Here is a 16,043-nt window from a genome sequence, read left to right as displayed (position 1 = left end):
TCCTCCTCTCCCGCTGCAAGCGCTGCTCCTCTTCAGATCAAGGTTGAAGGAGTCGTATCGGACCCGGACCAGAACACACAAGGACCACAACCGGGATAGACCTGAGCTGGACTCTCTGGTATCTCTGTTTCAGCTCAGTTTGATTGAACCCTCCCTGGTTGGGTTTGGGTCTTTTTTTTCTCTTTTGCGGTTCTTGGATCTTGTTCTTTCCCGGTTGTGACCAACATGGGCTGGAACCCGAACCGGATCAGAGAGAACCGCACAGGGTTGTGAACGCAGGACCCCGGCCGTGCGCGTGAATGAAGAGATGGAGCGAAAAGTCCTGAGTCAGGTAGGACGGGAACGCGCAGCCTGCGAGCGTGTGCGTGCGTGTTGTTGTACAGTCTCTTACCTTATGAGGTCCAGAACCCGGTTCTGAAGAGGGTGAATCCGGTTCTAGTTACTGCAGAGACTGTCGTGCACGCGTCCGTGCCCAATTCCAGTTAGAAAAGCATCTGCTTTCATGTTTTTTACTGGGTAAACTGGTCTCAATCCAACCAGAACTACTACCTATCAAGCATCCTCGGGTAGTTCTGTTGGATCAAAATGGTTCTGAGCAGTTTCTTCCACTGAACCTGACAAATTCAACAGTTCCTCCAGCAGTCATTTCGGACAGAACCTGAAGAGAACACACATTTGGGTTCTTTCTGGTTCTGGTTTTGTTTAGAGTTCATTCTAGTTCAAGTTTCACTCTCATTCGGGGTCCCTCCGGTTCTGGTCTTATTCTAACAGGATATAAGTGAATCAAACAGGGTCCAGGTCTGAAAAGGCTTTAATGTGTTTGGATGAGCTGTGAGGAATCAGAACATGTGGGTTTCGTCTCTTTCAGAACCAGAGCAGGTCACAGTGATGTTCTGTCAAGCAGATTTCTGTTTATAGGTAATCCCATCTTCAGTCCAGGACCAGTATGACCCGAAGAGCTCAGTGGGTCACTCATTAGCTGAGTGGCAACCAGATTCTGAACATCCAGCAGGAGCGCCAACAGGACAGAGTTCTGCTTCAAGAGTTTGGACCAACACAAAAATCAGATTCTGGTTCTGCAGAACACTGACTCAACAGACAAAATGAATGAGATGCTTCATCAGAGAGAAATGAAACCAGATCAACCCGTCTGTGGTTCCCTCTCAGCTTGTTTCAGGAGCATCAAGATGATCCTGATGTTTCTGCCTCAGCTGCAGCTGATCAGAGGAATTAGACTGACGTTAGAATAAGTCTATTAAACTAGATCCAGATGATCAGCTGGTTCTGATTGAATTATGAGCAGTTATACAGGGGTAACGTGAATATTTTCCACATTTTGTCCTATTCCAATCACAAACGTCAGTGTATTTTATCATCATTCTATGAGACCGACGAACAAAGACAAGTTCAGAACTGTGAACTATGGGTTGCAGCATTTTTTACAAATAAAAATCTGAAAAGTGTGGTGTGCTTTTGTATTCAACCCCCCTAACTCAGTACAACCACCTTTGGCTGCAGGTCCAGTCCAAGGTCTTTTGAGGTTTGTCTCCGCCAGCTTTGAACATCTACAGATGGAAATTTTGACCCATTCTTTGCTAAGCATCTTGGATGGAGATATCTGTGACTTTGACTAGGCCATTGTAACACATGAATAGGTCTCTGATCTAAACCATCCATTGTATCTCAGGCTGTATGTTCAAGGGTGGTTGTCCTGCTGGTCTCAGGTCGTCTACAGCTTCTAACAGGTTTCCTTCCATGATTTAGCTCCATCCATCTTCTCATCATCTCTGACCAGCTTCTCTGTCCCTGCTGAAGAAAAGCATCACCACAGCATGATGCTGCCACCACCCTGTATCGCAGTGAGGATGGTGTTTTTGGGATGAATTACAGTGTTTTTCATATAGGCCAGAAAGTTCAGTTTTGGTCACATCTGCGCAGAGCATCTTCTTCCACATGCTCGCTGTGTCTCCTTCTCAAGGCTTCTTTGTTCTGGTCTTCCATAAATGTCAGATTTGCTGCGTATAAAGCTTGGGATGTTGTTTTAGAACCGAATCCTGCTTTAAACGTCCTCCCTGACATGTCTGCTGTGTTCCTTGGTCTTCATGATGCTGGTTGTTCTCTAATGTTCTCTCAAGAACATCTTAGGCCACAACCAGAACAGCTGGATTTGTACTCAGATTACATTACACTCAGCTGGACTCTGTTTACTAATTAGATGAGTTCTGGAGGCAGTTAGTAGCACTGGTTCTAACGAGGGGTGTCAAATTAAATGGTGGTTAATACAAATTAATGCCACACTTTTCAGATTTCTATCTGGAAAAACATGTGAAAACCTCTCAAAGGAGCTGGATTGGTTCCTTCTGTGGCTGATATAAAACATGCTTTATTGGGTCATGTGTAGCCCAGACGGTACCTCAGAAGAACCTCTAGACGCCGGTTCTTCTGCTCTTTGGTTTTTAGGAACTCCTACCTTTGGTTCCCCTCAGCTCCTGGACATCAGCTGGTCCACTTCAGGGAGTCTGGATCAGTTCCTCTGCTCACCCTGTTTTTCAGATTGTGTGTGTCTGCAGCAGATGGTCGGGTTCTGAAACAAACTGATTTAGTTTCCAAACCATCGAATCAGTAGACCCTGAACCACAGGAACCATGCAGCGGGCCAACTGCTATCAGTTGGATCCTAAAGTTTCTGATGACAAGTTTAACCAGAACTGAATTAGAACCTCAGAGTCAGAACAAGACAGGTTTCCACGCAGTTTGAGACATTATTGGATTTTATGCTATTGTTCCTTAATAAATAATTGTGATTAATCGATTATTAAAATAATGGTCAACTTACTTAGTAATCAAATTATCTTTACCTGGAGTATACATAATCTAAAACAACTCACTCAAAGCAGCAATTAGGCCAAAATTGTACAAAAAATATACATTTTATGTACCATTTCTATTCATTTAATATAAAAAACCTCTGTCGGTAAATTTGCTCTTTCCAGAACTCCTAAAGTGGCCTAGAGTAAGCCTCACCTGGTTCAAGTGCTGTAAAAAATCTCCTATTAGGCATCTTTTGCTGTCTGAATATCAATCGATTAACAAAACAATCGTTAGTTGCAGCCCTAGTCCCAAGCGTCCTGCAGAGGCTGGAGGACCAGCAGACTATCATGTTAGAGCCCGTGGATGGAACTATGGTTCTGTTGGATCTCTGCTAGTTTTAAAGGCTGCTGATGCTGTCATACTGACATGAGAACAGAGAGCTACCGCAGGACGGTGCAGAAACAACTCAATTGCCTGAAAAACTTTCAGAATCACACAAAAACTCCGAGACGGAGGAAGATCTGTTTCCTCAGGGAGCCGGGCCTATTTTTAGAAAACACACACACACACACACACACTGCTATAACACACTGTTTTAACAGACAACCTGTACCAGGCAGTCTCTGTAACAGGAGGTGTGTGTCTCCACTAACGAGCTCAGGTGATTGGCAGCAGATGAGGAGACGACAGACACTGTCATCCATCACTTCCTGCTTCCTTCATCCCTCCATCATCCTCCTCCCCTCACAGAAATGAGGAAGAGGAGAAGTGATGAGCCTCCCAGAGACGAGGAGAGTTTGTTGAAAGGAGCAATTTCTAGTTTTATTTGATGTCTAACATCTCAAAAGGTCCAGCTGTGGATTTGTGGTTATTTTTTTGGCCGTGCAGGTAGGAGAATCATACCTGCACGGCTGATTTACGCCCATCTGCATCTGTAAACAGAGGCGTGTCAAGAGAGGAGTCTGGTAATCCCACTGATTGAGATGTTCTGAAGAAAGGTGCTTGATTTCATACATCTGGATTTTTATTTTTTTGCGAATGCAGTTTCTTTGATTTCTTCATACTCCGGCAAGTTTTAGCATTGTTTGTTAACGAGGCCCAGTCGTATGTTTGTTTAGGAACCAGTTGTCTGTCAGTCTGCAGCAGAACCCCGGAGTCCATGTTTGTTCTGCAGCTGCTGATCCGAGCTGTGCCTGCTGGTGTTCTGCCTCAGTGAGGGGTCATCTTTCTGCTTGGCTGTGTGTCTGTTTGCCGGGAGAAAGCTGGGCTTGCTGCTCCGTCAACGGCTGCCGCCAGGCAGGAAGTCACTCCGAGTGGAAAATGATGGAACTGATTCCTGGGATGAAAGTCCAGCTGTGAGCTTCATCACATCCTTCAGCCTGCAGATCCATCTTTTTGTAATAAAAGTAGCTGGAAGGCTGGATTTTCAAAAGAAAACTCTTCATTTTTGTGGATCATGACAGTTGTTAGTTTGGAAGTTTGATGGTGGCAGTGGAGATTTCATTTTCAATGTTTCTGTATTAAGGCTGCAGATAAAATCTGCAGTTCTCCTGTCAGCCACGGGTTCTCCAGGATCTGCTTTCATAAAACCAGACCAGGAAGTCAGCACCAACATGATCCAGTCATGTCCAAACAGAACTAATTACAGATGTGAACAAACTCAGGATGTATTAAGAATGGTTTTCTTCAGATCAGCTTCAGAGGTCTTTCTGGGACACATATGACTTAGTCTGGTGGTCTGAACTCAGTCCATCCGGGGACACATTGAAGGTCCACCCTGACACCACCTCGATCCCCCCGAGCAGCAGAGTCTTTAGATTAAGAAAAATGTTCACGCGTCATGATTTTATTGATCAATGGATATCAGGATGCTGTCAATCTTTATTGTTTTTGGAGCTGATTGAACCCCCTGCAGCCTCTGCATTATAAAATGATGCAAGCAAATAATAATATCTTCCTATAAGTGCAACATCTGGTCATGTTTATGCAGCACAGTATGTATAAACTAATAAAGATGTGCAAAATCTGTGTGCTGCTGCTGAGCTTTGAAAAGTCCCACTTTATTTATCTCTGCTTGTGTCTCATATTGTATTGTTAAACTTTACAAATGAGCTTATGGATCATAATACTCTGACATTGCTCCACCTTAGCAGTGATGCAAGCTTAAGAAACTTAACTCAAACATCCATGTGAAAAAAAACTGGACAAAGCAGTTAGCAGCTGCTGGAAGGCAGGATATGTAGTTCTGGTTCTGTTGGACCTCACAGCAGAGGGACCATTCTGTCCTTCTGTCTGGTTTTGTCCACTTTGTTGGTATCTGTGGCACGGCACTGAAGTGGTTTTCTTCTTATCTGACAGATAGAACCTTCTCAGTTATGATCAATAATTTATCCTCCTCCAGATCTATGTGACACTCTTAGAAATGTTGGTTTGACTCAACATGTTAAACAGCAAACGCACAAACAGGGACATATTTTGGACTTGATCATCACTAAGGGTCTAAACATTTCCAAGGTGTCTGTAACTGATGTTGCTCTATCTGACCACTTTTCTGTTATTTTTGAAAGCATCATCTCCAATGGCTCAGTTTGCCAAAGAGACTTGATAAGAAAACGCATCTTTAAGGAGAGTGCTGCTGAAACCTTTAACCAGATTTACTCTTCTACCTCCACTTTGCCCTGTAACACTGTAGATGAGCTGGTAGATAACTTTCATTCTAAAATCTCAGACATCATTGATTCAATTGCTCTAATTAAAGTGAAAGTCGTTTCTGGGAAGAAAATGTCTCCATGGAGAAGTGCTCCACCAGTCAGAAGTGAAAAAAAGGAGTGTCGAAAAGCTGAACGCAGGTGGAGAAAGACTGGACTCCAGGTTCACTATATTATCTATAAAGAGAGACTCTACAGATATAACCTACAACTGAAAAATGCAAGAGAATCTTTATTTTCTGAGATCATCAGCAAAAACATTAACAATGCTGGTGCATTATTTGCCACGGTCGACAGGCTGACAAACCCTCCTGTAACTGTAGCATCTGAACTCCACTCTACCAGGACCTGCAATGAATTTGTTAACTTCTTCACTGAAAAAATCCAAAAGATCAGAGAGGCAGTCAGCACATCCACATCAACTCCAGGACCAAAGTTGTCTCCAACTAGAACTGATTTTGTCAAAATTTCCCAATTTCACCAAATAAACTGCAAAAACTTAGAAGAAATCGTACAGCAACTAAGCTCTTAGGTCTCGATCTTTTACCCACATCTTTCCTTAAGAAAGCTTTGCCTGTAATAACATCTGATTTAACACAAATAATAAACACGTCCCTTTTGTCAGGTGTTTTCCTGCAGGCCCTGAAAACAGCAATTATCAAACCTCTATTGAAAAACAGCAACTTGGACAAGCTGCTCCTACAGAACTACAGGCCTATATCAAACCTCCTCTTCATCAGTAAGATTATTGAAAAAGCTGTGTTTCAGCAGTTAAACAACTTCCTAACAACAACCAACCGCTTCGATGTCTTCCAGTCAGGCTTCCTGATCACCACAGTACAGAGACGGCTCTTGTCAAGGTGTTCAATGACATAAATGCAGACTGTGGAAGAACCACCGTGCTGGTATTATTGGACCTTAGTGCAGCATTCGTCACTGTTGATCATTTTATTAGAGCGCCTGGAAAACTGGGTCGGCCTTTCTGGTACAGCACTCAACTAGTTTAAATCCTACTTGAAGGACAGGGACTTTTTTGTGTCAGTTGGTAACCTTACATCAGAGACACAAAAATCACATGTGGTGTTCCCCAAGGATCCATCTTAGGGCCCCTCCTATTCAATATCTACATGCTCCCCCTAACTCAGATTATAATAAACAACAACGTAAGTTATCATAACTATGCAGACGACACACAGCTATACGTTACGATGTCAACAGGTGACTATGAACCCATTCAAGCGCTGGGTAAATGCTTAGAAGAAATCAATGCATGGATGGGCATGGATCTTCTTCAGCTGAATCAAAACAAAACTGAAGTAATAATTTTTGGACCAAAGGAAGAGCGTTTAAAAGTTAGCACACAGCTTCAGTTAATACAGCTAGAAACCACCAATCAGGCTGGAAACCTGGGTGTAGTGATGGACTCAGACCTGAACCTTCAGAGGAACATAAAGACAGTAACAAGGTCGGCCTTCTATCACCTAAAGAACATCTCCAGGATTAAAGGACTAATGTCTCAGCAGGACCTTGAAAAATTAATTCATGCGTTCATCTTTAGTAGAATTGATTACTGCAACAGTGTCTTCACAGGTCTGCCTAAAAAGTGGATCAGACAGCTGCAGTTGATCCAGAACGCTGCTGCCCACGTCCTCACTAGAACTAAGAAAGTGGAGCACATCGGTCCGGCTCTAAAGTCCCTACACTGGTTCCCTGTAGCTCAGAGAATAGACTTTAAAATACTTCTGTTAGTCTATAAATCACTGAATGGCTTAGCACCAAAATACATTACAGACTTGTTGTCAGTGGATCAACCATCCAGACCTCTCAGGTCTTCTGGCTCGAATCTACTCTGCAGAACCAGAACCAGAACCAAACATGGAGAAGCAGCTTTTAGTTCTTATGCTCCACTAATCTGGAATAAACTCCCAGAAAACTGTAAAAACCCTAAATTACTTTAAATCAAGATTAAAAACTTGTTTACTAACTAACTAACTGTTTTACTAACTAAATTTGTTTAGAGCGGCCTTTGACTGAGCCATCTAAACTTTATTAGTTAAGTTTTCAGTCCAACTTTCCTTTCATTTTCTTATCCATCATTTTATCATAAATGTTTTAATTTTTATCTTTATTATCTTATCATTTTAATTATTCATTTTTATTCTCTTTAATTATGTGTTTATTAATTATTTAATAACGTTTATGCTACTGTAATGTATTTTTCCTATTATGTCTCTTTCTTTCATGTACAGCACTTTGAATTATCTTGCTACTGAAAGGTGCTCTAAATAAACTTGCCTTGCCAGTGATCCTTTTCTGTGTGGGGTGCCACATGGCTCCCTTCATGGTCCCCTTTTTATTTCTATATGCTGCCACTCGGGGAATTTATAACTGCACACCAACTGTCCTTCCACTGCAGACGACCTAGACATTTACTTGTCTCTTGAGCTTATTGAAGACACCTGAATAAAATTGGCAACAAACACGTTTAATTTCCTTTTGGGATTAATAAAGTATTTTTGAATTTGAAGCCGGGTTGCAGTAATGCTCTTCTCTTTCTTGTACTGCATAACCGCTGTCTATCAGTGGCTAAGTAAAAACTTTCTATTCTTAAATGAGCAATGGACTGAGTGTATTTGTTGTGGGGACAATGCCACAATTAATGTCAGTGCTTTGCCTTTTAAAGACTGTAGATTTGATTATTGCAATGGACTCCTTATCGGTGTTTCTCAGTCTTCCCTTAAATGTCTTCAACTTGTCCAGAACGCGGCTGCCGTCTTTTAACCAACACCTCTAGACATGAGCACATCAGCCCTGTCTCAACCTCTTTACACTGCTGGCTTCCTGTCCTTGTGAGAGTTGATTTTAAACTTTTATTGTTAGTTTTTAAAGCTCCTAATGACCCGGCCCCACATTATTATGCTATATAAATCAATAAATGAATCAATAAATAAATAAATGACTTTAGGATGATTTTTGTTTAGCAGACTGTGACCGATTTATGGCTGAAGTCTTTTGTGTGATTTTACTTCCATAAACACCGTTTTGGAATTTTGATCCATAAAGACTTTGTAGCCAAAGTAATGATAATGCGTCTCAGATGAACGTCGGTCATGTTGATGTCTGAATGAAGCAGTTCAGTGACCGAGACTGTATCTGAGATGCTCCTGATGATCAGCTGGGCTACTTGGGTCACTATGGTCTGCACATTCAGGACTGACCAGGTATGAATGTTTGTTGTTAGGCGTGTTCTCTCACATCTGAATGAGCCAGGACTCCTGATTGTACCAGGTCTGAATTTGGCCACATGTTCTCTGACGGGATGAGGATCTGCTCCCATATCGTTAATCATTCACTGATTTTTCTACTTTGGAGTCAGTCAGACTCTGGGGATGGTGGAACCGGAGGTCATCTTGCAGCGTTCTTCAGATTTCACACAGAACAGAAAAAAAAACATTTCAGTTCTGCAGGTTGGACCAGAACAAACTGGTCAAACCAGCTTGTTAGAGTCTCTCACCTCAAACCAGTTCCAGCTCAGCTTCATCATGAGCTGCAGCTGACTGCAACCTGCGTTCTCAGCAGCCTTATGTTGCATCTTCTGCAGGTCCGCTCACTGCAGTTCCTCCATGCTCCTCTTTGCTGCTCTCTGTTCCTACGAGATGTTTCGGTTCCCTCTCAGCTGTTGTCCTGCGTTGTTTCCTCAGGGAGAGTTAAACTCTTCATGGACCTCCTGTTAGAGTCATGTTTGCTGTACATCAGTCAGTAGTGTATCCTGGTGGAGGAAACACGAGGAGAACATCTGCTACTGAGCGCAGGGGCTCAGCTCCATCTGGACGGTCTTTGTAGGTTTTACCAACGCATGACTTAGTTAGTTTTCATTGGCTGGAAGTTCGAGCCATCCTCTCAGACCCCCCCATCCCTAACAGCTGCTGTCACAATGATGTCCAACAGAACCCCACCAGATAATCTGGTCTTTAAGGGTCTCCATGTTTCAGATGTTCTCTCTTTCCACACTCCACTGACTATAATCATTAATTACCAGGGAGCAGAACCTGCTGAGGAGGTTCTTCAGAACAGTTCTGACCCACAGTAACACTAGTATCTGACAGAGAGCAGTAACAGCCCTGGAACATAGATTAGTTCATGCAGGTCTTCATGTTCCTTTCCTTTCAGACATAAAATCATCAGACCTGAAAGGTAATAAATAACTCAGTAAACCAAGGTTTTTATTCAGGTCCAAACTGATCTGACTCACAGTGAAACCGCTGCAGATTAAGATTCTGTGTCTCGGGACCGTTTGTCTCTGAGATGGTTCTGTAATCAGCTGTTTGTGTTAGTGGGTCAGATATATGCTGGAAGCATCTCTGTGGCTCTGGTCCAGTTAGGAGCTGCTGCTCCAGAGCCTCACAGTCCTGAGGTTCAGACCAACAGCTGCTCTGAAGCTTCATTCACGAAACACACATTACCCAGAATGCTCTGCACTTCATTCATCACGATTCCTCAACACAAACAACATAAACAACAGTCTAACACCAGTTGGTAAAATACTTTCTATCTAGGGCTCAGCTAATCGCATCGGGTCACTGACTCTGCAGCAATCCCTCATTCTGAGCATGCATTTAGCGACAGTTGAAAGGAACTACTCCTTTTTAACAGGAAGAAACCTCCACCAGAACATGGCCCGGTGGGAGCAGTCGACTGCAGGTGGAAAGTACAGAGCAGACACAAAAAACACTCCATAAGCTTTATCAAAAAGTTACGTTTTAAGCCTAGTCTTAAAAGTAGACAGGGTGTCTGCCTCACGGACTAAAACTGGGAGCTGGTTCCACAGGAGAGGAGCCTGATAACTAAAGGATCTGCCTCCCATTCTACTTCTAGAGACTCTAGGAACCACCAGTAAACCTGCAGTCTGAGAACGAAGTGCTCTGTTAGGAACATATGGACCAATCAGATCTCAGATGTATGATGGAGCTAGATCATTAAGGGCTTTATATGTGAGGAGGAGAATTTTAAATTCTATTTTTGGTTGAACTAGGGATGAGCTCTGAAACCTGACTGAAGCTCTTCAAACAGATCATTATTGTCTAAATGCTCACACACTTGACTATCAACTATTTTCTCAAGAACTTTAGATTAAACCAGAACATTGGATATAGGTCTGTAATTTAGTAAATCATCTTGATCAAGAAAAGGTTTAATTACAGCTACCTGAAAAGCCTGTGGTTCATTTACGAAGAAAACATTAATCATATCTAAAATGGGGCTGGTAATCAGAGGGAACACTTAAATAATTTGGTTGGGATTGGGTCTTACATACAAGTTTAGATGAAGCTAATATTTCTGATAACTCAGGAAGCTCCACAGGATGACAACTGTCCGATCAAGTTCTACAGTAATTCTATCGCTACCTCACTCAATGTATGGATCTGATGTTATGCAGTTCACCTGTCAGGTCCAGTTTCAGTCCAACTGGTCTAAAATAAACGGTTAGAATCTGGTTTGTGGGACAAATGTGCTTATTTTTCTGTTCTATGTTGGACAGACGTCTGGAACCTTTTCTGTGTTGGACCAATGTTCCTCTTCTTCATGTCAGACAGATGTCTGAGGTGTTCTTCACATTGGACAGAGGTCCCTGGTCCTCCTCCTAATGAAGCAGCTGCAGCTAGTCCCTCTGAGCTGCTGCCAACACAAAATCTACGTCTAAAGGACGGATGGTTCTCTGAGCTCAGCGTGCTAATTTTAGCTGCAGTCACAGCAGTAAATCTCTGAGGATATCTCCACTCCACTCAGTGTGTGTGGGGCTGGTGGTAATACAAAGAGTGTGTGTGTGTGTGTGTGTGTGTGTGTGTGTGTGTGTCCTGCCTGTAGTGCAGAGTGTGAATGCCTACACTGTGTGGTCCTGCTGTGTGAACAACGATTTAGTCATCAGTTAATAACCAACAGCAGCTGGTTGACCATCAATCTCTCTGCTAATTGGTGACAGATTGATCCAATCAGGGAGGCCGTTGCTGAACTCCTCACTCATCTTCATTTTGAAGCTGCTGATGCAGCAGCTCTCCTCAGGAAGATGACACGTGATCACTGCACCTGTGGGCTGATGTGTCTCGCTGTCTTCAGTCTGTCCTAGTTTTCATTCATCCCGACCTAGTTTACCTGTTTCCCTGTCTTGTCTTGTTGTGTCCCACCTGTCCTGCTCTGGGAGCTGCTGCTTCTCCTCATCATGTCCTCCATCCTGCAGTTACACCTTTTAACGTTTAAGTTCCTGTGTTTTAGTCATGTTTTCAGTCTTACACTGACTTTATTAAAGGGTTAAAGTTGACTTTCAGCTGCAAACCTTCTGTTAGCTTCACTCTACAAGTTCTGGATCAGAAACACGACCTCTGGGACCTTTCCCAGATTGTCTCCTAAGGTTTCAGGTGTGGAACTGGCATCAGGCCGTCATCTTGTAATGTACTCCAGACTGTGGGTCAGGGATGGACAGCAGCAGCATGTTCTGCAGGAATCAATCTGTTCTACAGCTGCTCATATGAGCGGTGCTGAAACCAGCTGAGACCCAGCAAGCAGTCCAGTTTTTCTAGGAAAATAACACGACTGACCCAATAAAAACTCAGAACCTTTGAGATGGCAGCCTGTTTTGAGTTGTATTAAACTGTGTTCAGCTGATGTGAAAACAAACACACCTCACCTCCTTTCTGAGCTCCAACCAGGACCCAGTTACAGTTCAGTCCCTGATCAACCAAACCATCCGGTCATTATTTTCTGAATATTGATCAGTCGGTTCTTCCTGACTTCCTGGATAATTTCAATGCCGATAATCTGTTTCCTTCTTAAGGTTGTTTCTAACTACCTGGACCTGAGCTCCATATGATGGTTTGGGTTGATCCAAAGTATGGATAACATGGATTAATCCCAGCTTTCAGGGTCCAGGTTCCATGGTATGGACTGGTTTCCTACTGACCACTGATGGTTTGGTTCCTTCCAGCTGTCTGGAACTTGAGCTTCCTTGAGGCCATTTGGGTTTTGTGCAGCAGATGAAGGACTGGAGATTCAGTCAGAATCATGTGTTGCTGATTGTTTGGTGGTACTGGGCCATACTGGCTTTTAGTTTTAGCTCTTGGCTCATGTTGAGAGTTTCCTGCTGGTTTTTTTGCTTCTCCATTGGGCTCCTCTTTAGCTTCAGCAGTGGTAGAGTGGAAAGTCCATTCAGCTCTCTGTAGATCCGGTTGATATTTACGCAGAGACTTTTTTTTATTTATTTTTTATTTGTCCTGTCCGGCTGAGTAGCTCTGAGAATTGTCTGAGTGCCAAGAAAAGCCCACTCTCACTAGTGGAGCATTACAGCTAACGCTTTAAAGCTCTGCTTGATATTTGTAAAATAAACTTTATTAGAGACTGCTTTGGGATTATTTTAATTGTTACGGACACGGAGACAGAAATGAAAAGGAAAAAAAAGAAGCATGAAGGGGTGAAAGGTGGGGCAAAAAGGAAAACGGAGAGAAGGAGAAAAGAATGGAGGAGAGAAAGACGGCTGAAGAGAATACAAAATAACACCCTGCTTGCTTCTACACCTGGTGCCAATACCCCATAGGGACAACCAGCCCCCGGACCTAGGAGGTGGTCCCCTTCCTCCGGGGATGGAGACAGGCAGACCGCCCCAGTACCTGAACCTGGGCAGGGCTAGCCTTGGCTCGTGCCTGAACCTGAGCAACCCCGGCCCGGACCCTGACCCCCCGCTCCGACCCAATTCCCCAACGACCCCCATCCTCATCCGGAGAGGGTGCCATGTACAAAAGAGGGGTCTACATGGTCCAAACTAGCCCGCCAACCAGAGAATAAAATAGTCTGAACCCCCCAATGAATTCCAATCCCAAACCCATGAGCCCCCCACCCCAATGAACCCTGATATGATTTTCCCCACACGGCCATCCCCAACCAGGACACAGATATTGAACACATGCCCCCAAACCCATACACCATGAAGGCCCTCCCCACAGCACAGGGGCAAACCTCCACAGGTGAGCTTCATCCCCGAAAAGCCGACGAAGCAACACCCACACAGCGCAAGCTCCAAGCACCCTCGGCGCGTCCCGCCCCCACCACACAACGTGCCACGACGGCAAAACAAGGGCCCCGCACAATGCCACCCCAGCCTCCGCCCACAGGCGCAACGGGGCACATTTACACAGAAACTGATGAAGGTCCGGATCCTCAGACTCTGTTATGATTTCTCTTCTTCATGTGTTTCTTTGTTGAGCAGTCTGAAACCACTTCTACCGCTACTGCTCCTCCACAGACTTCTCCTCATGATCCATGTGATGGTTTGCTCTGCATTCTGACCAACCAACCAGCTGTCTGCAGGAGAGGCTGGTGGTTAAACCTGACTCCTGACGGGTTTTTACCAGCTAGCAGCTGTTTTATACCCTGGTGAACTCTGAACTAAAGTTCTATTGTTGTGTTTATGTTCTCAGGTGGTCTGTGTGTGTTTCCTGCTGAGTGGACGAGTTTCCTCAGTGGAACTGACCTGTGAGACTCTGATCCTGCTGTCCACCAACCTGACAGGTAACTTCCTCTCTGGTTCCAGGTTTAATGACAAGATATGAGGTAACAGCTGATTGTTGCTTCTTGTGTCTCTCAGCGAGGATGTTGGTGTTGCTGAACCAGACGTTCATCATCAGCAACTCATCAGGTTGGTAATGACTTTTCAACGACTAAAGCAAAGAACCTCAGCTGAGAAACAGCACATATCGGTTGTTTACTGCCTCTAGTGGCTCGGATGTGGCTCGTTAGTGGGCTGTTATACTCTGATTACACATTAGCCAGTAAAACACTAATGTTTACATTAAATATGAAGCGTTCTTTACAAAAGTGAAGTAACAATAACTTAAATCCACTGAACCCACAACACTCAGAATGGTCAGTACTCCATTCTTACCATTAGGCCACAGAAGTACCCACCGGTGACAGGATTCAAGGAATCTAACTTGGTAAACTTTATCTACACAGGTGAAGTTTTTAAAGGCAATGTTACCCTGAGTACTTATTAGCACTGTAGTACCCAGGTACTCTTGAAGTCATGAGGGCAGAGGGTCTTTAGAACCTCACAGACCTGCTCAGAAGAGGATTTCAGGACTTTGGAGCTGACACTATCAACTGTCTGCAGGTGTGTACTGTGACCTCTCTGTGGACGGCATCGGGACCTGTTGGCCTCGTAGTGCAGCAGGAGAGCTGATCTCCAGACCCTGTCCGGAACAGTTCAATGGCATCCACTATAACACCACCAGTAAGTACCTTAAGAGTACCGGCAGAGAACTGCACTGTGCTGAACAGTTCTCCACAGCGCCACACAGTACCTGACAGACGCTGATGTTCCCTGGAAATGAGATGTATTATTGATGTCCAGTCCTTGAATGATATTTAAGACGCATCGTGGAACTGTCAGTGAGACCTTCTCCGCACCAGCTTGTTTTCACCATCTGATCACAGTTTACACCTGCAGTCAGAAGTGAGCTTCTGACCATAAATAACCAGGTTTTGTCCCTACATTAGCAAGAAACAAGACAGTCACAATCTGGTTTCCAGTCTTTAATTTTTCCCACAAGAGATTAAATGAGAACAATCGTAGTTTTCTGTTTGCCTGATTAAAATATTGTAAATGACATCCTTCGGTCTTTCAGTCCATACATAGTCCTCAGTCTTGAGTTATCCTTCCTCCTGCTCATTAAAAAAATTATTTCATCACCACGACCCACTACCCTCCTCCCCTCTTTTTATCCATCGTCTTCATATCTTGCTGCTGTCTGGTCAGCAGTTGTTTCCTGATGAAACAGCAGGAATTATTGCAGTGTTAAAGATTCTTCTTCATCTTCAGTTTTCTCTGTGGACCGTCCGTCTGTTCTGACACACACCAGTTTTATCCTGATTACCAAACTCCATCTGAAGTTCAGTATATTCTGCTCGATTAAAGGAAGAACATCCAATCTGTGGTGTCTGCATTTTATTCACCACCCAGATCAGTTCTTCCTGGTTCTCAGTTCGCTTTAAAAGCTGCTCTGTCCCATCTTCGGGTTCAGAATCAGAATCAGAAAAGCTTTATTGCCAAGTACGATTTTGGACATACAAGGAATTTGTTTTGGCGTAGTCGGTGCAATACAATACAAATTAAACAGTATAAACATATCTACAATATAATATAAATATAAGTGCACAGTTTTAAGTGAGTGAGAGTAAATATAGAGCAGTATAAGATGCAAGAGCAATACAACAGTGCAGATGATCATTGTGCAAGTAAAGCAGGAGTCCAAGCTGAACGTTAATGTAACGCATAGAGTTACAGTTTACAGGTGTCCTGTCAGCAAAAAAAGGGGTGTGGGGGAAAGGGAGAGTGTCAGGGTGGTTTCCGGGCTTTGTTAACCAGGCTGGTGGCAGATGGGAAAAAACTGTTCTTGTGGCGTGAGGTTTTGGTCCGGATGGACCGCAGCCTCCTGCCAGAGGGGAGAGTTTCAAAGAGTCTGTGACCGGGGTGGGAGGG

At 43.8% G+C, this 16,043-nt stretch overlaps 1 protein-coding gene across 2 annotated transcripts in view; it reads left to right on the top strand.

The window, feature by feature from the left end:
• Window positions 1-16,043, top strand: part of LOC124862392 (corticotropin-releasing factor receptor 1-like) — a 35,234-nt gene continuing 19,191 nt past the window's right edge. Inside the window, exons 1-4 of one of the 2 annotated variants that reach the window (XM_047356277.1) lie at window positions 1-331; window positions 13,984-14,074; window positions 14,151-14,201; window positions 14,676-14,795. In XM_047356277.1, coding sequence (XP_047212233.1) covers window positions 308-331; window positions 13,984-14,074; window positions 14,151-14,201; window positions 14,676-14,795 — 286 coding nt within the window. In that variant the 5' untranslated portion in view covers window positions 1-307. The remainder of the gene's footprint in view (window positions 332-13,983; window positions 14,075-14,150; window positions 14,202-14,675; window positions 14,796-16,043) is intronic. The other variant, XM_047356276.1, reaches the window with a different exon arrangement.

The sequence above is a fragment of the Girardinichthys multiradiatus genome, chromosome X, assembly GCF_021462225.1.
Source record: "Girardinichthys multiradiatus isolate DD_20200921_A chromosome X, DD_fGirMul_XY1, whole genome shotgun sequence".
NCBI lineage: Eukaryota > Metazoa > Chordata > Actinopteri > Cyprinodontiformes > Goodeidae > Girardinichthys > Girardinichthys multiradiatus.
This window is presented reverse-complemented; position numbering and strand designations above follow the sequence as displayed.